Below are 27,054 nucleotides of genomic sequence, written 5' to 3'. Positions count from 1 at the left end.
CAACCCGCCCTTAGCAACCCTCCAGCGGCGTCGCCGCCCCTAGAAACCCACCCGCGGGGGCGGTGGGACCGGCGGGCGCGCGGACCAATGGGCGCGGAGCGGCAGGCGCGAGGACCAATGGGCGGCGGCGACAGTGCGGGGTGCGGTTGCGGGGCGGGGCGGCTGCGCCAGGCTGGCCAGGAGCTGCCGCGGGTGTGGACGCGGTCGGCGCTCGCGGGTCTGCAGGATGGAGTCGTCGCTCCGCCGCCCGGGCCCCCGCGGGGACAGGTTAGGAACGATGGCGGCGGGCGGAGACCCAAGAGGGAGGGGTGTGGAGGTCTGGGCTGGGCGAGGGGAGTGCGGGGCGGGTAGGCCAGGGGGCGCGGGGCCCCCACGCCGAGGGCCAGCTCGTGTCCAGTCGCGCCGGGACCCGCGGGGTCGGTCCGGCCTCGTCAGAACGCGTCAGTCAGGGGATGCTCGGCCTGGGCCTGGGGTGCGGGGTGGCTTCGGGGGCCAGCAGCTGTGGGGGCGGCGGCATCCCGGCCCAGGGCAGGCTCTCCGGGCAGTCAGCGCGGGCCGGGCCAGGCGGTTCGGCCGGGGCCCGAAGCGTAGATGCAGGCGGGCGGGCGGGGTGGAATCACTGCTTCGCCTGGGCCTGCTCCCGCCTGCTGCCCGGTACCGCCCGGCGTGCGTCCGGAGCCTGGCCGACCCTGCCCTGGGTCAGCAGCTGAAACCACTCAAAAGCTGGTCGCCCCGAGAGGCGTTGGCGCCGACAACACCCGTTTTTCTGTTTCATCGGCTTTTATTTATGTAAGAGCAGCGCTCTGTGAAGTTGGTTCACTGCTTTTTGGTTTCTTAAGTAGAGAGAAGAACCAACATTTACAAGTATAAATATGGACGCGCAAGGAGATCCAGTTAAAATTCAGCATCATCCGTTGAATTCGGGTGGTGCTCGCTCTGCCGTGGCCATCCGGTCAATCTTAAGTGAATGGATTTAAGGCAGTAAATTTCCCGGCTACCAGATGTTTGGTGTGACTTATGATTTTGGGGGAAAAAAAAAGTGGAATTGACTTTGAGAGACCAAGAGGCAAAATGGTTTTTAATTCTTTGGGCCTGAAGTTTCAAGGGATAATTGTCAAGTTTGTCCCTCTTTGTCTTCCCAGAGAAACCAGCTCTTTAATCTGAAAATTGACTTCAAAGAGGAATGTGTGAGTCACCAAATGTTTCTCCTGCCCTACGTTCTGTCATTGGTTAACTGACTTGTTGCCGAGAGGGAGTGGAATGAAAGTCTCTTGCTTTTTTTGGCTTCCCGTTGTATGTTTTGGATGTTTTCGATGAGATACATGGATAGAGTTTTTGGTATGAGTACCTTTCAGTGTGACGGGTAACATCTGACTTTTTAAAATTCCGTGTGACTCTTTTTTTCTTCTTCTTCTTTTGAATGATGAGACCGTTTTCCCAGAGTTATTTTCCACAAAGTAGAAAAGTTACGAGCAAACACACAGAACGTTTTTCCTGTATCTGAAATATATAGTGGAAACTGGAGATAGAATTTGAAACAGCACTCTCAGCTCCTTGGCTGAGCTAGGCGTTTGTGTTGTAGATTCCCCTGGAGATGACAGTAGTGGTTGGCCAGTGCTGGAACCTGAGCCTCCCTGGCTTTCTGTTCCTGATACAGGATTGAAGATGTGGGAGAGGCTACTCCATGTGATGTGACCTGGTGACCCAGTGCTGACTAAGGAAGACCTAGTCTATGGTTTGTCCATATGCCATGATTTTTCTTCAGAAATACAAACAATAGTGGTGGGCTGGAGGTTATGTCTTGGCCAGGCTTGTTATCCTCTTTCACCTTCTCTCTTTTCCAAATGTTTCATCAGATGAGCTAATTGTTGGTAAACAGACTTACCCAGTGCTTGAATATACATAGATTAACTAGTACAAGACTACAGTATATCTGGACATTATCAAGAGCTATAGTAAAAGCCTACTGACATCCATCATGCATGTATTTCTCCAAATGAAGACTTCATAGAGACCTAGGAAAGCAAGAAGAACCCCTGTAATACATTTCCTTTCCAAGCAGACAGACTCAGACATTCTTTGGAATCGTTTTCATTTCCAGCTTCTCTTGTTCTTTCCTGTGGAAACTGTGCTGTTTTCCCTGCCTTTGTGCCCATTGAAAGAAAAAGTTAACATCTCTTCTTACCAAGAGGGAAAGCGTGCTTGAGTTGCTCAGAGGAAGAGTGGAAGCTGCCTTCCTTCTCTGTGTTAGAGGATTTGAGGACTGGAAGTGTGTGTGTGTGTGTGTGTGTGTGTGTGTTAGTTTCTCAGTGATGTCCGACTCTGTGTGTTAGTTTCTCTGGAAGTGTGTGTGTGTGTTTCTCAGTCACGTCTGACTCTTTGTGACCCCATGGACTGTAGCCCACCAGGCTCCTCTGTCTATGGAATTTCCCAGGCAAGAATACTGGAGTGGGTTGCCATTCCCTTCTCCAGGGGATCTCCCCCACCCAAAGATCGAACCTGGGTCTGAGGCCTGGAAGGGGCCTTGATAATTCCCTTAGGTATGTTCGAGTACAGTTAACAGTGAAATTGCTAAGACTTCTTTCAAACTGACATTTCCTGTGGTCTACTTTCCTTTATTTCATCTGAGCCAGTTCCCTAGGAAGAATCTCTTTGTATTAAGTCTGTGCTGCCTTGCCAGATGTTCTTGCGGTTAGTAAGGCCTGCACCATTGTCCTGGCCTGGTTAGAGCTTGAATCCACTGATGCTTGAGAAGAAACACACTGCCCACGTGCTGGTGGATGTGCTGTCTTTATTAACTCTTAGTACTTGTCATGAGTCTTGATAATGAGGATTGTCATTGCTGACCCTTTGCCTTAGAACTGCTGTGACAACACTCATGGTTAGCAGGAATGTTCCCTGGAATGAAGGGATTGTGTCATAGGTGTCACCAGGACCTCTGGGGGACCCCTGTTCTGAAGGTGATGAGAGTAGCGCCCTAGTGTTGATCAGGTGGTCCTTTCTGCTTTACCACCAGGCACTGAGGTGGGGGAAGTGCTGGAGGCTCGCACTGGGTTCCTGAGCTCTAGCCCCAGCTTCCTCACTGCCTCCCAGTGCCACCTGGAGCCCCTCAGCTCGTTCTCTGGCTTCAGTTTGCTCCTCTGGAGTAACAGGGTTTCTTCGGATTCCCTCAATGATTTATACCGAATTAATAAAACAACATATTTCAATAACAAATTTCGAAAGGTACAAAACTATATTCGCTGAAAAGTATGTCTTCTGGTTGTCTCTGATGTCACTCAGTTTGCTGATTGGTAGGTTCTTAGAGGGATCTTCTAAAGGTGTTCTGTATATTAAATAATCTCAGTTTTTCCTTTCCTGATCTTTATTTATGTATTTATTTTTGTAAACAAGTGAGTATGTCACAATTTTCAGGTTGCTTTTCACAGTGCTGATTTCCGTGATTCTGATTTGGTAGAACTTGGCCGAGGTACAGGAATGTTATCATTCTGTGACCCATACATTGAAAAATACCATCTTGAATTTATGGCATGTTGGATTTTGTTTGTTTGTGCTACTTTTAAAAAGTTTGGGTTATTATTATTTTTGTGTGTGTGCTACTTAAATTTTCTTTTTTTAAAATTTTGGTTGAACCATGCAGAATGTGGGATCTTAGTTCCTTGACCAGGGATTGAACCCACCCCCCCCTTCATTGGAAGCACAGCACCTTAACCACTGGATCACCAAGGAGGTTCCTCGTTTACTGTTCTTAAAATGTGATTTTAGTTTTAGGGTGGGATATGATGGTCTAAACACTGATATCTACTTTAATCATGGGCGAGATATATTTTTAGAATATCAGCTGTGGTTATTTCAAGCTTTTTCTTCTGTGATAATTAATGTATACAAAATAAGGCTTGTAGGAAGAAAATTATTTTTCAGACAAGCTTCTTAAAAATAAATCATTGCTTCTTAGATTTGCTGGAAGAAAAGTCAATAAATTCGTAGTTTGCCTCTGATTTTCGGTTTTAGAACGAAGCAAGTTTATAGAGGATTGATTTGTTTTCCTATTGAAATTCAGTGTAATTTTGTTACGACAATTTGATACATCACATAAGCTAGAGGCAAAGCAGAGGGAGATGTTTTGACTGAAGAAGGCTGGTAAGCTGTGCTTTCAGAGAGGGAAGATCTGTTGAGGTAAAGGGATCCATGATGATGGCTTACATTTGCGTATCCTTGCAGAGTACAGAGAGATTTCACATACATGCTGTCTTCTGAGCTTCACAGCTGTGCAGAAATCTGGGCTTCTGACACTGTCTTCATTTTACAGGTGGGGAGATTAAGGCTCAGAAAAGGTGTGATATAGCCAAGTTGGGTGACAGGTAAATGAGGTAGTCAGAAGTGAAATCTAGAGGTAAAACTGGGCTTTTGACTTCTAATCTCCTCTCTTCTTTTTCTCACTATTAAGATATCCATTCCAGATATTTCTGGATGCCATTTATGCGCATAACCAGTAACAGCTGCTACTGATTACATTCTAATTATTTTTAGAGCAAGCAGTTGAAGAAATCAGACATCTTAGCAAAGTACTAATGAGTACTAATTTCATCCAGTGGAATGGGGATGGAAATATTTACTTGGTGTCCTAAGGCAAAAGAATGTACTTTCTCTTTGCCACTTTTTGGCTGTGCTGCGTCTTCCTGGCTGCTTGGGGGCTTTCTCTAGTTGCTGCCAGCAAGGGCTCCTCTCCGGTTGCGGTGCGGGTTTGCCATTGGCGTGCCTTCTCATCGTGGAGCCTGGGCTCCAGAGTGCAGGCTCAGTAGTTGCCCTGCATGGAATCTGCCCAGACCCGGGAGCAAATCTTCATCCCCTGCATTGACAGGTGGATTCTTAACCGCTGGACCACCAGGGTCATCCAGAAGAATGTACTTTGTTTGATCTTTACCCGAGAGAGAGAGAGAGAGAGAGAGAGAGAGAGAGAGAGAGAGAGAGAGAGAGAAGGGAAATGACATTACCAGAGAGAAATTGAAACCCCTGAGGAAAGGACAACCCAGCAGGAGGTGGAGTGAACTTGGATTCTCAGTTGTGTCCTTTTTAAAATCTGTGAGGAATAAATGGATAGTTTAACTTCTGCATCAAGTCATTCGTTTTGAATAACCTTTCTGTTGGGCTCACTAAAAAGAATGCTTTTTAAAGCCTTTGTTGTGTGGGACATGCAGAATGAGAGAGAGGGCTTCTTAGTCTGAAGCAGTTTTCCTCACTGTGTTCTCTGGGGCCAAATGAATCATCTCATCAGCTGCCAAGTTTCCCGTCTCACTGCCTCTCTCTCCCCGGGCAGTTCTTCCTTCTCTCTGATTGTCTCTTCTAAATGGGCCTCTTAGGAAATGGGTTTTCGTTCCCTCGCTTCAATTAAGTTAGTCCCGGATTGTGGCAGTCACTCAAGGAGCAGACCGCTGAGCCCGAAATATTAACAGGAAGGGTAGGTTTCTGTGGAGTCTTTTCTGGCCGTTCTAATTTGATCTTTATGTGCCTTCTCCCAAAAGCAATGTTTTGTTCCAGCCAGATGTACTCTTGGGTCTCACTGCGTGTGAAAATACAGCCTCCAGTATTGACATTTGGGATTTGGACAAGGTCAATCTACTTGTCGGTTGACTTAGAGAAAAACACTTTATTAATAATAGCTCTTGACCCAAGTACTTGACATCGTGATCAGTTCAGACACGATGAAATCTGATGACCCTTTTCCAATAGTATTTATAACCTGTGATCAACTGCTCCCATGGGCATCTTCAAAATCCATTCACTGACTTGGAAATTCTGCTGCCTAAAAATACCCATGAACTGACATTCTAACTGAAAAGGTTCTTGGCAGACTTGTTGAAACACCATAATAATGAAATCCCAGACTCTCTGCTGACCATTTGAATATTTGTGGGGAAGGTGCAGTCTGCACGCTGAGGGAGGTGCTGTGGGGCTGAGGCTGAACTCTGGCTCGTCCACTCATCCATGTTCTGCCCTTGAGCAGATAGCTCCTTCTGAGTTAACAGTTCTCTGATGTTAACTTTCCCTCCGAGTTAATGATTCTCCCTCTGTTCTGTAGAACTTCGTTTTGTTTTGTGTAGATTTGCTAACCAGGCTTGTTTAGGCTTGCTATTCAACAACTTGGTTTGAAATGAAGAAAAGAGAGTATTAAAGGAAAGAATGCAAGTTTAGTAAGATCATAATACAGTTTAACCAGAAATCCTAGTTCCGATTTATTATAAGTGTATAGAAATCTTGATTATTTCTGCTAAGTTATAATTTAAAACTAGAGCTCAGAGAAAGTGTAACTTTTGAAGTATAGAAGGGACCTAAATGTTACAATTACATAGCATCTTTTTAGTGCCTCTTCTGTTCAGGTCAGAATGCTTTGATTATACCACACTGTTTATTTAAATTGGCCATCTTGCCCAGGCTTGATGAAAGGAATTAGTGGTGTCGAGATAAGGCATTAAAGACACACCTGTTTTCTTCACTGTTAGAGGCCGCAAGAGAAATGTTTGAGGATTTTAGTTGTGTTTCAGAATTTAGCCTCATTGGAAAGGTTTTAGTATTTTATAGGGAAGTGATTTTTAGAGTATTTGAAAAATACTTGTTTGTTCATTTGGCTGTGTCTGGTCTTAGTTGTGGCACGCGGGCTCTTTTGTTGCAGTTCAAGGACTCTAGTTGTGGTGCGTGGGCTCAATAGCTCTGAAGCATGTGCGGTCTTAGTTCCCCATCGGGGATCAAACCTGTGACCCCTGCGTTGCAAGGCAGATTCTTAACCACTGGACAACCAGGGAAGTTCCAAGATAGAAGGATTTTTTTCCCCCATGCTCACAATTCTGGTTTAGTGAAGAGGGACCAGTGAGGGAGGAAAAGCAGTTTCATAGCAGTAGTTGTTGAAAATACTAGTCTGTAACAGTGAGTTTATTTTTTGTCTTATTTGTTTTATGTAGGACTTTTTCAAGTGTATACTAATTTCCACTGAATACTAATAATATTCTCGCACTGTATACATAAAGCTTGGTTTAAAAATATGTGAATGAGGATTAAAGAGAGGAAATCAGGAGCATACCTAGATAGGGGCCCACAAAGTCAAGGTGAAGAGTGTATCATATCTCATGTTTTTGTCTATTTGTCTTTCTTTTAAGCTGGGGTAAAAATGAGATGATTTAACACTGAGTGTAAAGGTTGTTGTTGTTGTTCAGTCTCCCAGTCATGTCCGACTCAGCGACCCTATGGATTGCAGCACGCCAGGCCTCTCTGTCCCTCACCGTCTTCCGAAGTTTGCCCAAGTCCATGTTCATTGCATCCATGATGCCATCCAGCCACCTCGTCCTCTGATGTCCTCTTCTGCCCGCAATCTTTCCCAGCATCAGAGACTTTGCCAATGAGTTGGCTGTTTACATCAGATGTAAAGGTTAAGAAGAGAGAAGTCACTCAGTAGTGTTCGACTCTTTGTGACCCCATGGACCGTAGCCTACCAGGCTCCTCCATCCATGGGATTCTCCAGGCAAGAGTACTGGAGTGGGTTGCCATTTCCTTCTCCAAGATGTAAAGGTTACATAGGAATTAATAGAGGGGACTGTCAGAGAATCAGCACACCTCCGTGTCTGTATCTAAACTGCTTACAGTTAGTGGCAGGAAGAGTCTTGGAGATGGTGCGCAAGTTCCAGGTTGCTGTCGTTATTAAAATGTATAAACCCTTCCACAGTGTGAGAATGCCCTGGTTAGCCGTTCAACCGTAGAGAGGTGCTTTTGTGCATTTACCCAAAGTGCAGGAAAAGCCCCGCTTCCCTTTGTAGCTGTGGAACATGTCTTCTTAAATAAAGACCTCGTATTTATAGTTTTTTTTTTTTTGGCAAGAAGCTCCTAGTAAAAACTTAACAATACAAATAATTGAGAACCACTTCTGCCTTGTCTTATACTTCGTTTCTAAGAATGCTGAGTCACAAAATCTTAAGTTAGGAAATTGTCAGAAACAGAAAAGACTTGCAGAAAGAGTTTAAAGAGACAGAACGGTTTGGTTTTTTAATTGAGACAGTAATTTGATTCCATTTTGTTGACTTCCTTCGGTGAAACAAATTTGTCTCCTGATAGTATTAAATCTTGCCCATCCACATTTGTGGCCTCTTGTAATGACTGAATAGTGTTTTACTGTTTTATTGAAAAGGAAGTTACATGACTTGCTAGATCTTAAAGTCAGTGATTTTAGGAAAATGCTATATACTACCTATTTCTTAGAACTATCTCCAAACAAGAAGTAGATCTATATGGGAAAAGAATTAAAAAAAAAAAAAGAGTGGATATATGTATTAACTGACCACTTTGCTGTATACCTGAAACTAGCACAACATTATAAATCAATTATATTCCAATAAAAATTAAAAACAAACAAAAAGAAAAACAGAAGTAGAATATATTTGATTTTTAGATGTAATTTAGACTCTGGAAAGAGACCAAGATTAGTGTCTGTTTCTGTTATATAACCCTAGCCGCGGCTCTCCAGGTCTGTTTCCTTTATCTTCAAACTGTGAAAAATGACAGTACTTAATTCATAGGACTGTTTTGAGGAATAAATAAAAGAATACATTTAAAGTACTTAACACTGTGTCTGGAATATAATGAATACTCAGTACATGATTTTAAAGAGAAAAAAAATCCTGCCATGCATGGGGGTCTGTGTTCTGCCTTTTCTCATCCTCTGGATATCCAGTCTCGTCAGGTCCTCTGGACTGTGTGGCATGAAGGGTGGCTGGTCCTCCTGCAGTCAGTGTGGCAGCTTGTGGAGACTGGTGCTTCCCCGAGGTAGACTTAACTGGCTCCAAATGGCCCAAAGGAGTAACTAGCTACATGGAAATGACGAGGTTGTAAGAGGATTTTCTCTTTAAGTGCTTTCATGTTTTTTTAACAGTGCCTTTGAAGATGAGACCATGAAACTCAGGCAGCTGAAACTGGATAACCAGGTGAGCAGAGTCTCCTCTTCTGAAAGACGTGGACAGGCTATCCTGACCAGGAAGCTGATGTGGCCTCACTGTGGCTACAGCAAGGCCAAAGTGCTTTGAGGACATCAGCGTTAAAACTGGCCTTGGATTTATAGTCACTGAAAATTCCTTGGCATCTGTCATAAGAATTAGAAAAATGTTAAAATGTTAACACAGTATTTCTATGTAGTAATACGAAACTGCTGCCCAAATACCTCTCTGCACTGTAATTTCATGAAACTGCAAAATGTTTTCTTTATCTTAAAATGCAAATCTGAAGATGGTACTGTGCTACTTAAAAGCCTCTATTGCCTACAGAATACTTTTCCTCACAGTACTGGTCCCACTTTTTAGTTACGCATTATTATTTGCAGTGATTTGACTTATGTTCATTTCCTCCATTAGACTAAGCTCCATGAGAACAGGAGCCAAGAAGTCTGTTAATGATGACCTTTCCATCAGAAGGTCCTGGCCTAGGGCTGGGCCCATTGTAGTCCTTCATTAAATATTGAAACGATGGAAGAGATAAATGCAGTTCTGTGTTGTCACACACTGTGAGAGTCCTGATTAGTCAGCCTAGAATCTTATACCCAACATGTGTTACTTTCATAGGAATGTTTTCTAATTCAGGAAATTCTGTAGGTCCATCCCGTCTGGCAATGTAGGATCATAGGCCATCAGTGTCTGGAGTGACAGGTGACTAAAAATACCTCCAAGTTCTGTCTTGCTCCTTTATGTTGTTGTTGGACCTCATAATGGGACTTTTGTTCAGTCGCTCAGGCGTGTCCAACTCTGCCGCCCCATGGACTGCAGCACGCAATATTTCCCTGTCCTTCGCCATCTCCCGGAGCTTGCTCAAACTCATGTCCATCGAGTTGGTGATGCCATCCAACCATCTCATCCTCTGTTGTCCCCTTCTCCTCCCACCTTCAATCTTTCCCAGCTTCAGGGTCTTTTCCAATGAGTCAGTTCTTTGCATCAGGTGGCCAAAGTATTGGAGTTTCAGCTTCAGCATCAGTCCTTCCAGTGACTATTCAGGACTGATTTCCTTTAGGGTAGACTGGTTTGATCTTGCAGTCCAAGGGACTCTCAAGAGTGTTTTCCAGCACCACAGTTCAAAAGCATCAGTTCTTCTGCGCTCAGCCTTCTTTATGGTTCAACTGTCACATCCATGCCTGACTGCTGGAAAAACCATAGCTTTGACTATATGGACCTTTGTTGGCAAAGTAATGTCTCTGCTTTCCAATATGCTGTCTAGGTTTGTCATAACTGTTCTTCTAAGAAGCAAGTGTCTTTTAATTTCATGGCTGCAGTTACCATCTGCAGTGATTTTGGAACCCAAGAAAATAAAGCCTGTCACTGTTTCTGTTGTTTCCCCTATTTGCCATGAAGTGATGGGACTGGATACCATGATCTTCGTTTTTTTGAATGTTGAGTTTTAAGCCACTTTTTCACGCTCGTCTTTCAGTTTCATCAAAAGGCTCTTTAGTTCTTCTTCACTTTCTGCCCTAAGGGTGGTGTCATCTGCATATCTGAGGTTATTGATAACTTCTCCCAGCAATCTTGATTCCAGCTTGTGCTTCATCCAGCCTGGCATTTCCCATGATGTACTCCGTATATAAGTTAAATATACAGCCTTGATGTACTTCTTTCCCAATTTGGAACCAGTCCATTGTTCCATGTCCAATTCTAACTGTTGCTTGTTGACATGCATGCAGGTTTCTCAGGAGGCAGGTAAGGTGGTCTGGTATTCCTGTCTGTTTTAGAATTTTCCACAGTTTGTTGTGATCCACAGTCAAAGGCTTTAGCGTAGTCAGTGAAGCAGAAGTAGATGTTTTTCTGGAATTCTCTTGCTTTTTCTATGATCCAATCAATTCAGTTCGGTCACTCAGTTGTGTCCAACTCTTTGCGACCCCATGGACCGCAGCACGCCAGACGTCCCTGTCCATCACCAACTCCCGGAGTTTACCCAAACTCATGTCCATCGAGTCAGTGATGCCATCCAACCATCTCATCCTCTGTCGTCCCCTTCTCCTCGTGCCCTCAGTCTTTCCCAACATCAGGGTCTTTTCAAATGAGTCAGCTCTTTGCATCAGGTAGCCAAAGTATTGGAGTTTCAGCTTCAACATCAGTCCTTCCAATGAACACTCAGGACTGACCTCCTTTAGGATGGACTGGTTGGACCTCCTTGCAGTCCAAGGGACTCTCAAGAGTCTTCTCCAACACCACAGTTCAAAAGCATCAATTCTTCAGCGCTCAGCTTTCTTTATAGTCCAACTCTCACATCCATACATGACACTGGAAAAACCATAGCCTTGACTAGACGGACCTTTGTTGGCAAAGTAATGTCTCTGCTTTTTAATATGCTGTCTAGGTTGGTCATAACTTTCCTTTCAAGAAGTAATCGTCTTTTAATTTCATGGCTGCAGTCACCATCTGCAGTGATTTTGGAGCCTATAAAAATAAAGTCTGACACTGTTTCCACTGTTTCTCTATCTATTTGCCATGAAGTGATGGGACCGGATGCCATGATCCTAGTTTTCTGAATGTTGAGCTTTAAGTCAACTTTTTCACTCTCCTTTTTCACTTTCATCAAGAGGCTTTTTAGTTCTTCACTTTCTGCCCTAAGGGTGGTGTCATCTGCATATCTGAGATTATTGATATTTCTCCCGGCAATCTTGATTCCAGCTTGTACTTCATCCAGCCCAGTGTTTCTCGTGATGTGCTCTGCATATAAGTTAAATAAGCAGGGTGACAATATATAGCCTTGACGTACTCCTTTCCCGATTTGGAACCAGTCTGTTGTTCCGTGTCCAGTTCTAACTGTTGCTTCCTGACCTGCATACAGATTTCTCAAGAGGCAGGTCAGGTGATCTGGTATTCCCATCTCTTTCAGAATTTTCCACAGTTTATTGTGATCCACACAGTCAAAGGCTTTGGCGTAGTCAATAAAGCAGAAATAGATGTTTTTCTGGAACTCTCTTGCTTTTTCAGTGATCCAGTGGATGTTGGCAATTTGATCTCTGGTTTCTCTGCCTTTTCTAAAACCAGCTTGAACATCTGGAAGTTCACGGTTCACGTATTGCTGAAGCCTGGCTTAGAGAATTTTGAGCATTACTTTACTAGTGTGTGAGATGAGTGCAATTGTGCAGTAGTTTGAGCATTCTTTGGCTTTGCCTTTCTTAGGGGTTGGAATGAAAACTGACCTTTTCCAGTCCTTTGGCCACTGCTGAGTTTTCCAAATTTGCTGGCATATTGAGTGCAGCACTTTCACAGCATCATCTTTTAGGATTTGAAAGAGCTCAGCTGGAATTCCATCACCTCCACTAGCATTGTTGGTAGTGATGCTTCCTAAGGCCCACTTTACTTCACATTCCAGGATGTCTGGCTCTAGGTGAGTGATCACACAACCGTGATTATCTAGGTTGTGAAGAACTTTTTTGTACAGTTCTGTGTATTCTTGCCACGTCTTCTTAATATCTTCTGCTTCTGTTGTCCATACTATTTCTGTCCTTTATTGAGCCCATCTTTGCATGAAATGTTCCCTTGGTATCTATTTTCTTGAAGAGATCTCTAGTCTTTCCCATTCTATTATTTTCCTCTATTTCTTTGCACTGATCACTGAGGAAGGCTTTCTTACCTCTCCTTGCTATTTTTTGGAACTGTGCATTCAAATGGGTATATCTTTCCTTTTCTCCTTTGCTTTTCGCTTCTCTTCTTTTCACAGCTATTTGTAAGGCCTCCTCAGACAGCCATTTTGCTTTTTTGCATTTCTTCTTCTTAGGGATGGTCTTGATCCCTGTCTCCTGTACAATGTCATGAACCTCCGTCCATAGTTCATCAGCACTCTGTCTATCAGATCTAATCTCTTAAATCTATTTCTCACTTCCACTGTATGATCATAAGGGATTTGATTTAGGTCATACTTGAATGGTCTAATGGTTTTTGCCCACTTTCTTCAATTTCAGTCTGAATTTGGCAATAAGGAGTTAATGATCGGAGCCACAGTCAGCTCCCGGTCTTGTTTTTGCTGACTGTATAGAGCTTCTCCATCTTTGACTGCAAAGAATATAATCAATCTGATTTTGGTGTTGGCCATCTGGTGACATCCATATGTAGAGTCTTCTCTTGTGTTGTTGGAAGAGGGTGTTTGCTATGACCAGTGTGTAATAATCGGAGCCACAGTCAGCTCCCGGTCTTGTTTTTGCTGACTGTATAGAGCTTCTCCATCTTTGACTGCAAAGAATATAATCAATCTGATTTTGGTGTTGGCCATCTGGTGATGTCCATATGTAGAGTCTTCTCTTGTGTTGTTGGAAGAGGGTGTTTGCTATGACCAGTGCGTTCTCTTGGCAAAACCCTATTAGCCTTTGCCCTGCTTCATTCTGTACTCCAAGGCCAAATTTGCCTGTTACTCCAGGTGTTCCTCGACTTCCTGCTTTTGCATTCCAGTCCTCTGTCATGAAAAGGACATCTTTTGGGGGTGTTAGTTCTAAAAGGTCTTGTAGGTCTTCATAGAACCGTTCAACTTCAGCTTCTTCAGCATTATGGGTCCGGGCATACACTTGGATTACCATGATATTGAATGGTTTGGCTTGGAATGAACAGAGATCATTCTGTCGTTTTTGACTTTGCATCCAAGTACCGCATTTTAGACTCTTTTGTTGACTATGATGGCTACTCCATTTCTTGTAAGGGATTCCTGTCCACAGTAGTAGATGTAAGGGTCATCTGAGTTAAATTCACTGATTCCAGTGGATGTTGGCAATTTGATCTTTGGTTCCTCTGCCTTTTCTAAATCTAGTTGAACATATGGAAGTTCTAGGTTCACGTACTGTTGAAGCCTAGCTTGGAGAATTTTGAGTATTACTTTGCTAGCATGTAAGATGAGTGCAGTTGTGCAGTAGTTTGAGCATTCTTTGGCATTGCCTTTCTTTGGGATTGGAATGAAAACTGACCTTTTCAATCTTGTGGCCACTGCTGAGTTTTCCAAATTTGCTGGCAGATTGAGTGCAACACTTTCACAGCATTATCTTTTAGGATTTGAAGTAGCTCAGCTGGAATTCCATCACCTCCATTAGCTTTGTTTGTAGTGATGCTTCCTAAGGCCAACTTGACTTCATACTCTAGGATGTCTGGCTCTAGGTGAGTGATTATACCATCGCGATCATCTGAGTTATTAAGATCTCTTTTGTATAGTTCTTCTGTGTAAGGGGACTTGGAGGGCAGTAAATTACTTCAAAGGTGGAACCTAGTTCCGCTGTCTCTAGGGGGACGTTCCTGGGGCCATCTGGCTCCCAGGGCCCCTACCAGGCCTTTGGTGTCCGTGGTGCCTCTGTGGGGCCTGTCACCAAGCCCACTGCCTCTCAGACCACCACATGGGAGGCATCCAGCCTTCTCACGTGCCCCTGGAATGGAGCATGACCCAGTGGTCTTCAGGCACCCTGTGCTTCGAGGTGGTGGCAGTTACCTCAGTGGTATATACATGTATCTGTTCTTTTTCAAATTCTTTTCCCATTTAGATTATTATAGAATATTGAGCAGATTTCCTGGTGTGATACAGTAGGTCCTTGTTGGTTATTTTAAATATAGCAGTGTGTACATGTCCATGCCAAACTACCTAACTGTCCCTTCCGCCTGGCAACCATAAGTTTGTTCTCTAAATCTGTGAGTCTTTCTGTTTTGTAAATAAGTTCATTGTATCTTTTTTTTTTTTAGATTCTGTATATAAGCAATATTACAAGATATTTGTCTTTCTCTGTCTGACTGACTTCATTCAGTATGATAATCTCCAGGTCCATCCATGTTGCTTCAGATGGCATTATTTCTTTCTTTTCAATGGCTGAGTAATAATATTCCATTATATATATGTATGTACCACATCTTCTTTATCCATTCATCTGTCAGTGGACATTTAGGTTGCTTCCATGTCTTAGCTATTGTAAAGAATGCTGCAGTGAACAGTGGGATACATGTATCCTTTCAAGGGCATATACTCTCTGGATGTATGCCCAGGAGTGGGATTGCTGGATCATATGGTAGTTCTGTTTTTAGTTTTTTAAGGACTTTGCATACTATTCTCCATCGCAGCTGTAACAGTTTACATTCCCACCAACAGTGTTGGAGGGTCCCCTTTCTCCACACGTAAAGGATAATAAGTTTTCTTTTTTTCTTCCAGTTAAAGAAGTAGGAAAATTTAGAAAACTAGGAAAAGGAAAAATAATCATCCATATTCTACCTGCTAGAGAAATCACCGTTACCGTTCATCTTTTCTCCCACTCGTATGTGTTTGTATAAACTTGTGATTGTGATTTGATAATAATATATTAATTACTATATATTTTTAATATACTTGGATTATGGTCTTAGCTTGGCTAGAAATGCATTTGTATCACTTTAGATGGCTTTTCATAGGTGTTTAGTAAATATTTATTAGATGACGTGAATGGATCCTTACCCCTCTCTATGCCTCAGTTTTTCCCACTTCTTAAGTGGGAAAATGTAATTTACCAGAGGTTCTGTAAGGATCCGTGAAAGACTGTATATGCTGAAACAGCCAGACCTCGTGGCCCATCTCTTGGCTGTCCTCGCGATTCTCCGCAGAGGGCGCTGCTGGAGAAGAAGCAGAGGAAGAAGCGCCTGGAGCCGCTCATGGTGCAGCCGAACCTGGAGGCCAGGCCGCGGCGGGCGAAGCCGAGGGGCTGCGAGGAGCACGCGCTGCTGGTGGAACCTCAGGCCCCGCACGGCGGTGTCGTCCTGCAGGGTGTGTACTCAGGCAGCATCCCCTCTTGCTGCCGCACGGCTTTCACAGACCTGGGGGAAGGCAGAGCCTTCTCGGGTGGGCCGGAGGGACGATGTTAGCATCGTTACCAGGTCCCTTCATAATCTTGATAATCACGTTTAGGCTTTTGAGTTGAAATAAACGCAGTGGTCCGATCAGCGGAGGACACCTGAGGATACAGCCATCCTGGAACAGTTGTTTTAACTGCAAAATGAATGAGTGTGGGATCTGAGTTCCCCGTTGAAGCGATGAGTCTTAACCACTGGACCACCAGGGAAGCCCCCAGAACAGCCCACTCGAGCTTGCAGGCTTGGTTGTTGCCCCCCAGCAGAGTGAATGAACCGTAAAGCCAGGAGCAGGTAGAGACAACCATTCCTCCAGTAGCTGGACTTGGGGGACAGCAGCGACAGCGGCAGGGAGGAGAAAGAGCAGGATTAAACACGGCTAAGGCCAGCCCCTGGCCGCCTGCCTGGACCAGGTCTCGAGTCCAGAGGGCCTGCTTTCCTTTCGGTCTCTTTCTTAAGTTTCTGAAGGACAGCATCAGGTGCGTTAGCCTCTAGTCAGGGCAGCTTGATAAAATGAACACAGATAATGGAGTGGCTTCCTCTGTTAACAGATGTCCTTGTGGAGGTTTAGGATGGAGAAGTGAACCGGTTTGGTGGGTGTTCATTCGGATCACACGCACCAAACCAGCCTGACCAAGGAGCGGATGACACTGGCTTCTCTTTTCTTTTCACTGGGCTCCTAGGCATCGATGGTCCTGCTGCCTTCCTGAAGCCGGATGCTCAGGATGTGGACACCAGACTTCACGTCCTCACGGTAGGCTCTTCTGCCACAGAGGACACTGAAGGGAGCGCAGACGGGGAGAGCGCGCGGGACCCCGCCTCCAAGCCGGATCTGCAGGAGGTTCTCCGAAAGCACGGTGAGGGGGTCCTGGCTTTGAGGCCGTGAGCTGGTTGAGCTGGAGTGACGTCAGGTGTGGGCTGGACAAGAGTTACTCTGTGCTGTGAAGAATGAAGTGGAGGGGACAGGTGCTCTCTAGACCAAGATTCAGGAAGTGTCATTTTGGAAGATAAGGTTCCTCAAGTGGAGGTTCGTTTGCTTGTCTTTCAAGTTTGGGAGAAATCCTTGATCTCCGTCTTAAGATCCATGTTCACATAAACTGAGTTCTTAGTAAAAAATGGCGTTTGAAAACATAGTACTAACGTTGTATGTAAACTGTACTTCTATAAAGAAGAAGAAAGCACAGTAGAAGTGAAGATACCCATATGAGAGTGAGGTCCCAAGAGTTGTATGCCTTTTTGCTACCTGCCCCCAAAAGTTAACATTTTAGGGAAGGAAAAAAAAAGAAACAAATGTCCATCACAAACCAACAAATCTTTTAAATGGTAGTTTTATTGAGATGTAATTCACATACCATCCATACAGTTCACCCACTTAAAGCCAACAATTGATTGGCCCTTTAGTGTACCACACAGAAGCCTGCAGCCATCAGCACTCTCAGTTTTAGAATGTTCTCTGACCCCACAGGACTTCATGCCTGTTTGCTGTCCCCCCTCATTTCCTGCATTCTCAGCGCCCCATCCGTAGGCAGCCACCGGTCTCCCTTCTCTCTGCGGACCTGCTGATTCTGGGATGTCATGTCAGCAGTCACACGCTGGGTGGTCCTCTGTGCCTGGCTGTCACTTCGCGTCATTTTTTCAGAGTTCATCCGCACTGTGGCCTGTCAATGCTTCATTCCTGTCTATAGTTGAGTGACATTCCATTGTACAGATAAGCCATCTTTTGTCCTTCTTGTCATCAGCTGATGGACAGTTGGGGTGGTTCCACTCTGGCTGTTAGGAATAGCGCTGCTGTAAATAGTTATGCGTACATTTTCATATGGACATGATGTTTTCCTGGCCTTAGTCTTATCCTTGGGTGTCCTTGAGAAAAACTTGATAGCATTTATTTGTGAACTATGTAAAAATAGCTCATGGTGGTCCCTCCTCCGAAATGGATGAATGTGGGTAGGACTGCCTGTTGCTCAGTCCCCTTGTCAGTTATGATTTGGGAGCTGTGCCAGCTACTGTATGAGGGGCAGCCTCACCCCAGAGACTAAAGAGAAAGAGGGTTGGGTTCCAGCCATAGGTCTGCTTCTTTGTCTTGGGCAGAAGTGCTCCTCCGGGGCCTCCCCACTGTCATCTCCAGGCCTCTGTTACCTTCGCAAACTGAGCCTCTGTCCCCGGTGAACACGGCCTCCCCAGCTCCTCCTCTCCCCTCACAGCTCACATATGTAGAATCACAGGGGTTTTGGCCTTTTGTATCTGACTTATTTTCACTTAGCATAATGTCTTCAAGATTCATTCATGTTGTAGCATGTGTCAGGGTTTCATTCCTTTTTAAGGCTGAATAACATTCCATTTACGTATGTACCACGGTTTGTTTATTCATCAGTTGGTGGATATTTGGGTTGTTTCCACCATTTGAAAATTGAGATGAACACTGCTCTGCACATTGGTTGTTCAGGTGTCTGTCTGTTTTTCTGCTTCCTATCCTTTTCTATATGTATATTTTAGGAACCACTATATTGTTTTCTGCCGTGGCTGCATAATTTTGCATCACCATCAGCAGTGCATGAGGGGATTCCAGTTTCTCTACCTCGTCACTAACACTTATTTTCTGGTTTTTGTTGTTGTTTTTTTAAATTTATTATTTTATTTATTTATTTTTGACTCCGTTGGGTCTTTGTTGCTGCCCGGGCTTTTCTATAGTTGCAGCAAGTGGGGGCTACTTTCTAGTTGTGGTTCTTGGGCTTCTCATTGCAGCAACTTCTTTTGTCGTGGGGTACAGGCTCTAGGTGTGTGGGCTTCAGTAGTTGCAGCTCCCGGGCTATAGGATACAGGCTTAGTAGTTGTGGCACACAGGTTTAGCTACGCTGCGGCATGTGGGATCTTCCTGGATCAGGGGTAGAACCCATGTCTCCTGCATTGGCAGGCGAATTCTTTACCACTAAGCCCCCAGGGAAGCCTGGTATTTGTTTTTCATAGTAGTCATCCCAGCGCTTGTCAAGTGGTATCTCATTGTGATTTTAATTTGCATTTCCCTAATGACTACTGATGTTGAGGGTCTTCTCATGCTTATTGGCCACTTACGTATCTTCTTTGGAGAAATGTCTATTTAAGTCCTTGACCCATTTTTGAATTGGGTTTGTTTTGTTGCTGTTGAGTTAAATATTCTGGGTATTAATCTTTTATCAGATGTATGAGAATGTTTTAAAGAGGCTAAATTAGGGTGGCAGCAGTGGGCAGGGAAAACGAGGGGTGGAGTAGGTGAGAATACGAAGAAAGAGTTGTCAGAATGTGCTTATGAGCCGTGTGTTAAGTCAGAACAGCTGGAATGTTTTAAGCAAGGGAGTTAAAGTTATATTTGGCTCAAAGATTTTCAGGCCTTTTTTTTAAAACAGTTTCTCACTTTCTGCCAGGGATCTCAGGGAGTTTGAACTTTGACGAGGAGGACACTGATGGGGAGGAAGGAGAAGGGGACCAACTAAGATCTCAGTCGCCGTGTTCAGAGGCAGAGAGGCCCGGTTCTGCATCCAGCCAGAAGCCAGCCCCGGTGTGTAGTCGTGAACCTTCCTCCCCTGGGGCTGATTTCACTGCCTCCTGGACACATCTTCCTGTTTAAGTGCTGTCACTGGATGAGGGCTGCTTCCAGAATTTAAGCTGGAATTACACTTAGAGCCCACGACTCTGTATTTCCTGTGTCTTCAGCCAGCTTTTGTAAAGCTGTATCCCATTTTCATACTTCCCTCCTTCATTACTCCCAGTGGTCAGATACTTTAACTTCTCAGACTTTTTCCTTATTTTGTCAGAAGACGGAAGATGTGTGGGTAAATCAGTAAGTTAATTTGTCCTTTAAGTGTTTCTCAAAGAGAACGTGAGTTCTCCTGACTCAGCTCTGGCTGCTCTCTCAGGGCACAGGGGCCTCCGGGACCGCAGCCCCACACTCTGACATTCAGCCGGGAGAAATAGAGGACTTGGAAGGCTTCGCGTACAGTCCTGCCCCGCGGGGTGTCACGGTGAAGTGCCGGATAACCCGGGACAAGAAAGGGATGGACCGGGGGCTCTTCCCCACCTACTACATGCACTTGGAAAAGGATGAGAATCGCAAGGTAGGCGAAGTGGCTCTTATCTTGAGATGGAGGGAAGTGTGCTGTAGGGGGCACCAGCCTTAGACCTAGTCAGCAGGAATGAGGTTGCACTTAACGAGTTTCCAGTGCTGTGTTCTCACTGTCTTGAAAGAGGTCCTAGTCTTAATAGTCAAAATCCACCCCCACCCCAGAAAGAAGAGAGTTTTATCCAGGAGTCATAAAATGGAGGAGAATATTTAAATTGTTCTTACCTCCATCCCTCTTTTGGGGTGAGGGGGTGTCCAGCATGCCCTTTGAGTTTTATTTTTATTACATGGTAGAACATGCCAGTGTGGAAGAAAGAGAGTACATTTTAGGCAATAGGAGGAATTGGAAAAACAAAACATGTTAGTGAAATGTCTTGTTTTCACCCTAGAAATTCTGATTTACCCTTAAATTTGAGGCAGTTAGTATTTGCTAGTGACCAGCCTATTTTGTGTTAATACCAGGTCTCAGTGGATGATTTTAAGAGCCTAGAAAAAAGATGGTGGTAGTAGGTATCAGTGCTGTTGACACCCACTGTTCACTGTGTACTGCGTACCAGGCGTTGCTCCAGCTTTGTGTGTGTCATCACCTGGAACCCTCAGGACAGCACTGTAAGACAGGAGTCCTTGTCCCCCCCGTGCGGGCAAGGTAACTGGGGCTCGGGGAGCGCCTGCATCGCACCAACAAGTGGCAGAGCCAGTCTGAATCTGTTTGACTCCAAAGTGCTCCCCCCCGCCCCGGGTACTGCCCTCGCCCATCTCCCTGTTACTCTCCAGGTCCAGCAGCGTTTGGGAAGGATGCCCACACCACGGTACCTGCGTCCCTGAAGCCACAGGAGCTCAGAACAGCAGCACATACAGTGCAGCAGGAAGGCAGCGCGGAGGGGAGCAGGGCTCAGTGTCCAAGGTCCTGCCTCTCCAGGGTGGAGGCAGTCTTCTCGTGAAACTGCACAAAGCTTGTTTAAAGTGTCAGTGGAGGTTTTAGGGATGAAGTTACAAATAATGACGTGGAGAATGAGGCTAGTGAATTTAGAAAAGTTAGGCAGTCGGGAGACCCTGGTAGTGAGTTCTGAGAGGCATAATGAGGATTAGAAAAAGTGGTTAAGACCCAGAGATTGGTCTTCTCTGAGAAAACCCCAAACAGCGGATGCGCTGGTGCTGCGAAAGGGCTGGAGGCCCCGGGGACCCTGCGAGAAGAGGCTGCAGCAGCTTCCACAGTGGCCGAGTTATAATTCTACCTGGGGGGCCGAGGCCGCAGAGCACATGGCAGCAAGGTCAGGGACAGGGAGTGGGTGCCCCTCACCCAGCTGCGCGCCTCGTCCAGTCTCTGCAGGAGACCCGTCTCGTGCCTGTCCATCCGGGAACCCGAGATGACTGACTTCTGCCTGGGAGTATCCCTCCAGGACTAGTTTTTGAACATGATGCATGAGTTTAACGTGTACCGGCCTGCGGACCAGGGGCCAGGCATCGTCACCACTGGGGTTCCAGTGCACAGAGGCTGGTCTGGGTGCTCGGGGCTTCAGGGAGGTCACTGCTGCCGTCTGTGAGGCCGTGGTTCTGGCCAAGTTCTCCACAGTCCTTGTGTGGTGAGGCTGCTGGGAGCAGGGTCAGCAGGCCCCACACCATCCTGCAGGCTGACTGGCCGCTCCGGGCTGGCGCCTCTCACCCCTGCCCCGGGACCCTGGCATCGCCTCTGCTCCTGAGAAGCGGCCAGCATGGGCAGTGCTGTGCTGGGGCTGGGCTGCACACCGCCCTGGGCGCTGTGTCAAAATCGTCTCTGATGCCATTCCCAAGACTTGGGCTGCCTCACCCCAGGCTCTGAAGGGAGAGCTTCTGAGAATGCACTGAGCACCCTGTAACGACCCACACTGGAGTCTCTGTGCAGAGGACCCACACTCCAGCTGCGGCCACTACGTGGCTTTTCTATAAGAAAAGTTAAAGTGAATGAAACCTGTTTAAAAAATAGAAAAGACCCAGAGATGGACTTCTTGGTGTAGGACAGGCAGCTGCTGGATATTTGCTCGCTGAATGGGTAGGACACACATGGCAGCTCTTGAGTGTGTTTTTTACTGAAATGTTTTTTCGTTTTCTAGATATTTCTTCTTGCAGGTAGGAAGCGGAAAAAGAGCAAGACATCCAACTACCTCATCTCCACGGATCCCACAGACCTGTCCCGAGAAGGGGAGAGCTACATTGGCAAGCTCAGGTGGGGGCAGCCTCACGTCACGTCTTCTTCTTGTGAGAGCTTGATTCCTGTAGTCTCAAAGCAAATCCACACTGGGTTTTACAGTGAGCTGGGTTGATGTCATCACAAGACAAATAAATTAATAGAAAGCCCAAGGCCTCTCCTTGTTTTAAGGATGGAAAATGAGAGAAAATTACAGAGCTCTGTGGTGACTTTTCCTCTTGGTTCTAGGTCCAACCTCATGGGGACTAAGTTCACCGTGTATGACCACGGCGTGAGCCCAGCAAAGGCCCAGGGCCTGGTGGAGAAGGCCTACATGCGGCAGGAGCTGGCCGCTGTGTGCTACGTGAGTACCGTCTCCCCGGCCTCCTGAGCAGCCCTGAGCTCACAGTCCGCCCCCCCTCCCGCCCCCCCACGCTTGTTTCCCGGTACGCTCAGGTTTACTTGTGATCTGCCAAGTTTAGCACGTTTACTGTTCCGGCAGGCCCTGCCTCCTCTGCTCTTGTCCCTTCCTCGTGCCGCGGTGGTGTGAATGCTCACTGCATTACCGCTGACACACTGGCTAGAGTGACAGTGACTCGGAAGCTGGTCCTTGCTTCCATCTTCTCCAAACTGATTTGCTGTGTATTGCTGCTGCCAAGAGGCCCCGCTCCAGCGGACAATGTCCTTCTGCTTCACAGCCTTTCAGGCTGCCCCCACCGAGTCCACAGTCCAGCCCGGACCTTCCACCTCGCCCTCCGGCTCCCCTGGCAGCACGCTTCCTGCCCCTCTAGCTGTAGCAGCCCTCCTGTTGTCTCTCACACACCCCCCGCCCCCCCTGTAGGTCTCCCCCCACCCAAGAACCTGCCCGCCTTCTGCCTGCCTGCCCACCAGGGTCTGCAGAGGGGCCTCTCCCCACACAGGACATGCTTGATGCTCCCCTCGGCTCCCCTCGCTTCCTCTCACACCTGGGGAGCTACCCTCGTCATGCTTCTGATCCTTCTCTGACCACTTTGTAAGCGCCTGCTTGCTGCTGTTTCCACACAAACCCGGACCCGTCGTGTAGAGGGCACGCAGAGTCAGAGAAGCGAAAAGGAATTAACCCGACTCGGTGGTTGCTTTGATCCCAGAGTCTCAGCTTTTCTTCAGTTGGAATTAATCTCATCACTTGATTTCCATGAGATTTTATCTGTGTGACTGAGAATCATTTGACTTAACCCTTTATAATGTATGGTATGTTTTCTCTTAGCTTCAGAATCAATGAAATATTTTAATTATGCATGACTTTAATATGCATGTGTGTGTGTATGTGAATTTACACATATCCACATATTTAATGTACTTATTGTATTCATGTATAATCTGCCTGGCTTGACAGGCATTTTAATTTTTTACCTCTGGGTACAGGCCTTAGTTAAACTGTAATTCTCCCTGAATATCATATAGTGCCATGTCCTTAACTGGGAAATAGATATTTATTGATGATGATAAAACTGGACAGTTTGCTCCATATTGTCTTAAATTTCACTTCCAGCTAAAGAGGAAGAGTAAGGTTTCTAGATAATAGAATCTGCTTTAAATTCAAATGTTCGAATTAGGTTTAAAAAGAGGAGACAGTGTTATTTTCCTGGTCTTGATTCGCCATCTCTCTTTGTTTAACTACAGTGAAGTAATTGAATGATTTTCAGTGTTCTCCACACTGTGGCTGTTTCTCATGCCCAGCAGAGTCTTGTGTAAGAATGTCGTCGCTTTTTCATTTCTGTTTCAAGTTCCTGCTTATTTCCCTCTCTTCTAGGAGACAAATGTACTTGGATTTAAAGGCCCGAGGAAAATGTCTGTGATCATCCCTGGGATGAATATGAATCATGAACGGATTCCTTTTCAGCCACGAAATGTAAGAGCGTATTTGTTTTTAATGTCTTTGTTTTTAATTGAAGGATAATTGCTTTACGATATTGTGTTTGTTTGTGCCATGTATCAGCATGAATCAGCCATAGGTATACATATTTAATCAGCAGAGGGCCCTAAAAATAAGATCGTGATGCAGACAAGGGCAGCAGAAGAGACTCCTGCTTCCACCAGAGCCCAGTGTGGTGACCGGCCCTGCTCCTTCAGAGAGCCGTCCCTTCAGACCCCTGGGCACCTGCGCTTGCTCGTGCAGTTGATTGCAGCAACTCTACTCTGCAACTGCTAGTGATCTCTAAGAATCCAGAAAACCTGGCTCAATCTTTGACTTTCTGTTTTACTTTGTGAAATGGAGAAAATAGGCCCCTCCTCTGCCTGCCCCTGCACCGCGTAGAGGAGGAGTAGTCTCCCCTGGCTCTCAGTACAGACCCCTTGCTTGCAGGATCACGAGAGCTTGCTTTCAAAATGGCAGAACAAAGCCATGGAGAACTTGATCGAGCTGCACAACAAGTCCCCTGTCTGGAACGATGACACCCAGTCCTATGTCCTGAACTTCCACGGCCGGGTCACTCAGGCGTCTGTGAAGAACTTCCAGATCGTCCACGACAATGACCGTAAGCCCCCAGGGAGAGAGGTGTTTTGGCAAGATTCGGAAATGAGTATTTCCCTTCTTTGGTAGGAAGTTACACTCAGGAGAGGGTGGTTTAAGAAAGAAAGAAATGGTTCTTTTGGAAAGACAGAGCTGCATTGTACAGTCAGACTTCTAAGTCGCTGTGTGGAGGGCAGAAGTGAGAGAGAGACGTCCAGGGGGAGGCAGCCTGCGAAGCACAGACCCTCCCTTCCTCAGTGACGGTTCTGGGTGACTCCAGATGGGCCCATGGAGCTTGTGCTGTGCCCGGCGGGCTCCTCTTGGCCGTCTCCTCCTCTGGCCCTGCCCTGGGCAGCCTCCTTGCCTGGAGCGGAGTGGATCATAGTAGAGCCTGGGGTGGCGGGGAGTGGGCATTCTTGGTCACGTGTCTTTCCATCCTTCTGAGGGATTCCCGTTTCAGAGAGCTGGCATCACTGGCCCCTATGGAGGGTTTGTCTCTGTATCTAAAGTAGGCCCTTCCAGGTGGAAGCACCTCCCCCCTGACGTGCCCGCCCTCTGCTTCCAGCTGACTACATAGTCATGCAGTTTGGACGCGTGGCTGACGATGTGTTCACGCTGGACTACAACTACCCGCTCTGCGCGCTCCAGGCCTTCGCCATCGGGCTCTCCAGCTTCGACAGCAAGCTGGCCTGCGAGTGAGGCTGAGCGGCCGGAGCAGAGCGCTGCTGCACTGCTCCCACCCCAGGACACCCAGAGCGACAGGCTGCCCCTGTGGAGCGGTCCCTGGAAGTGTGTGTGGATTCACATACATGTGTGCCCACATGTGTGTTTGTACACCCCCACTCCCTGGTCACACAGCCCTGGTCAGGGATTACGGCTTAACTCGGGTGGGAGGTTTTGCAGAGCACAGAAGTGATCTGACATTATCGCCCAGCCATCAGAGTCTTGTTCTTGGACTCGCAGCCAGAATCAGCTTGACTCTCCTTTTCTGCAGACCTTCTCAGAGAGGGATAGTTCCCTCAGTGACCTTCAGTCTCCAGGTCTGCAGACTTTTTCTGAAAATGGCCGGTTCATCCATGGAGATGTGACCATCCCCGGCTTCCAGGGTGTCTCTACCGCCCTGGGCCTGGCGGTCTTCCATAGTGGGCCTGTGGTCGCGAGAGCACCTGGGGGACAACTGCCTCCAGGAGTGCGGGTCGGAGCTGAGGCGGCCCTTGGCCTTGTCCACTGTGACGTAGCCTTTCCCGTGTCCTGCCCCCACTGGTTTCCAGAGTATCATTTACATCAGTGGTTGTTCCAAGTCCACCCAACACCTGCCTCACCCATGGGGGAGGGGCCCCGGGCGAAGTGCTCGCCTCCTGCTGTCTTTGCCGGGGAGGGGGTGCGGGGGGGTGCGGAGTGTGGCGCCCATTCCCCAGAGCCAGCTGCTCCACTCGGGGGCTCGGGAGTCACCTGATCACGGTCCCCTCTTCCCTTAAGGCTGGCTGACTGGCTCCTGTCTCGGTCAGGGTGGCTGTGGCCCGATTTGTGATCAGTGATGTGAGAAATTTACAAATTGTCTTAATCGTGGTTTAGGCTGGAAGCGTGGACTTTAGAGGGGACCTGACCTGGTCAGGTCATGACTGAGAGGCTTTGACGTGGCCTTCAGCATTCTCAGCCCCGAGCACCTCCCTCGATGGGTTACTGTGGAGCCGTTAGCGCAGACACACCTGCCGCCCCATGGGAGGGAGAGAACCGTGTGTGTGGAAACCTGCCATTGTCACTGTCCAGGGCGAGGACGCTCGGGCCTCTCTTCTCAACACAAGTGTCGTCAGCCCCAAGGCCTGGCTCCCCCAGCCAGATCACGTCCTGTCGTTTCTGCTCACACATTATAAGCGTTCTGCCATGTTGTTCAGATTATTAGCCTCTCCCAACAAATTGCATGGCTCTGCTGCTGGTTTACAGGCTGCTCAGGCACCCGCATCCTGAGGCTCAGGAGCGCTGTGAGCTCCGCATTGGCGTCGGTCACCCCCAGGCGTGCCCACCAGCCTGGGGCTGGGCGGCAGCCTCTGTTGCTCCTTTTCATTCCTTCTGTGGACGTCCTTTCTCTACCTGCTTCCCATCCCTGCTCCGCATCGAACAGCAGTGGAAGGAAACAGACTGGGGGTGAGCCGACCCACGGCTCACCCCACTGGCACGTCCACTGCTCTGTCCTGACCCGGCGGTCATCTCAGGCTGCGTCCCTCAAGTGCCTCAGTTCTCAGGTGCCCCACCGCCCCCCGCCGGCCTCTCGTGAGGCTGCTCGCTTGCCTCCAGTGGGGATATGAAGTGTCTAGGGAGGGCCCTGGGGGGCGGCTGATCTGACCTGCTTCCTCCCTCCACTCTGGCACAGACACACCCCAGCCTCCTGTCCTTCCTGCTCAAGTGTGCAGGTGATCAGTTTTACATATTTATACTTTTTGTACACTACAGAAATAAAAAGTGATTTCTATAAAAA

The 27,054-nt window shown here is 46.9% G+C and overlaps 1 protein-coding gene across 4 annotated transcripts; it reads left to right on the top strand.

Moving 5' to 3' along the window:
- Positions 1-169: 169 nt before the first annotated feature.
- TULP3 (TUB like protein 3) lies at positions 170-27,054 on the top strand. 4 transcript variants are annotated; one of them, XM_081593928.1, is made up of 12 exons: positions 444-789; positions 1,143-1,187; positions 8,915-8,966; positions 15,588-15,747; positions 16,514-16,687; positions 19,229-19,362; positions 19,721-19,918; positions 22,014-22,126; positions 22,337-22,451; positions 23,880-23,978; positions 24,432-24,603; positions 25,144-27,054. In XM_081593928.1, the coding sequence occupies exons 3-12, from the start codon at positions 8,934-8,936 to the stop codon at positions 25,275-25,277; spliced, it is 1,332 nt and encodes a 443-aa protein (XP_081450054.1). In that variant the 5' UTR covers positions 444-789; positions 1,143-1,187; positions 8,915-8,933; the 3' UTR covers positions 25,278-27,054. The 4 variants fall into 4 exon arrangements, with proteins under 4 accessions (XP_081450051.1, XP_081450052.1, XP_081450054.1 ...); XM_081593925.1 differs by lacking the exons at positions 444-789; positions 1,143-1,187 and adding an exon at positions 170-267; XM_081593926.1 differs by having other exon boundaries at positions 170-1,735.

The sequence above is a fragment of the Giraffa tippelskirchi genome, chromosome 4 (assembly GCF_054371585.1).
Source record: "Giraffa tippelskirchi isolate mGirTip1 chromosome 4, T2T-mGirTip1v1.2.pri, whole genome shotgun sequence".
Lineage (NCBI taxonomy): Eukaryota > Metazoa > Chordata > Mammalia > Artiodactyla > Giraffidae > Giraffa > Giraffa tippelskirchi.
The sequence above is the reverse complement of the archived record's forward strand: the minus strand, read 5'-3'. Positions and strand labels throughout refer to the sequence as shown.

Bases quoted from the DNA above. Each gene is read 5' to 3' on its own strand.
- TULP3 (XM_081593925.1), top strand. From the start codon at position 227: ATGGAGTCGTCGCTCCGCCGCCCGGGCCCCCGCGGGGACAG. The intron at 8,967-15,587 runs GTGAGCAGAGTC...GATTCTCCGCAG, and splicing joins AGCTGAAACTGGATAACCAG to AGGGCGCTGCTGGAGAAGAA. The intron at 19,363-19,720 runs GTGTGTAGTCGT...CTGCTCTCTCAG, and splicing joins CCAGCCAGAAGCCAGCCCCG to GGCACAGGGGCCTCCGGGAC.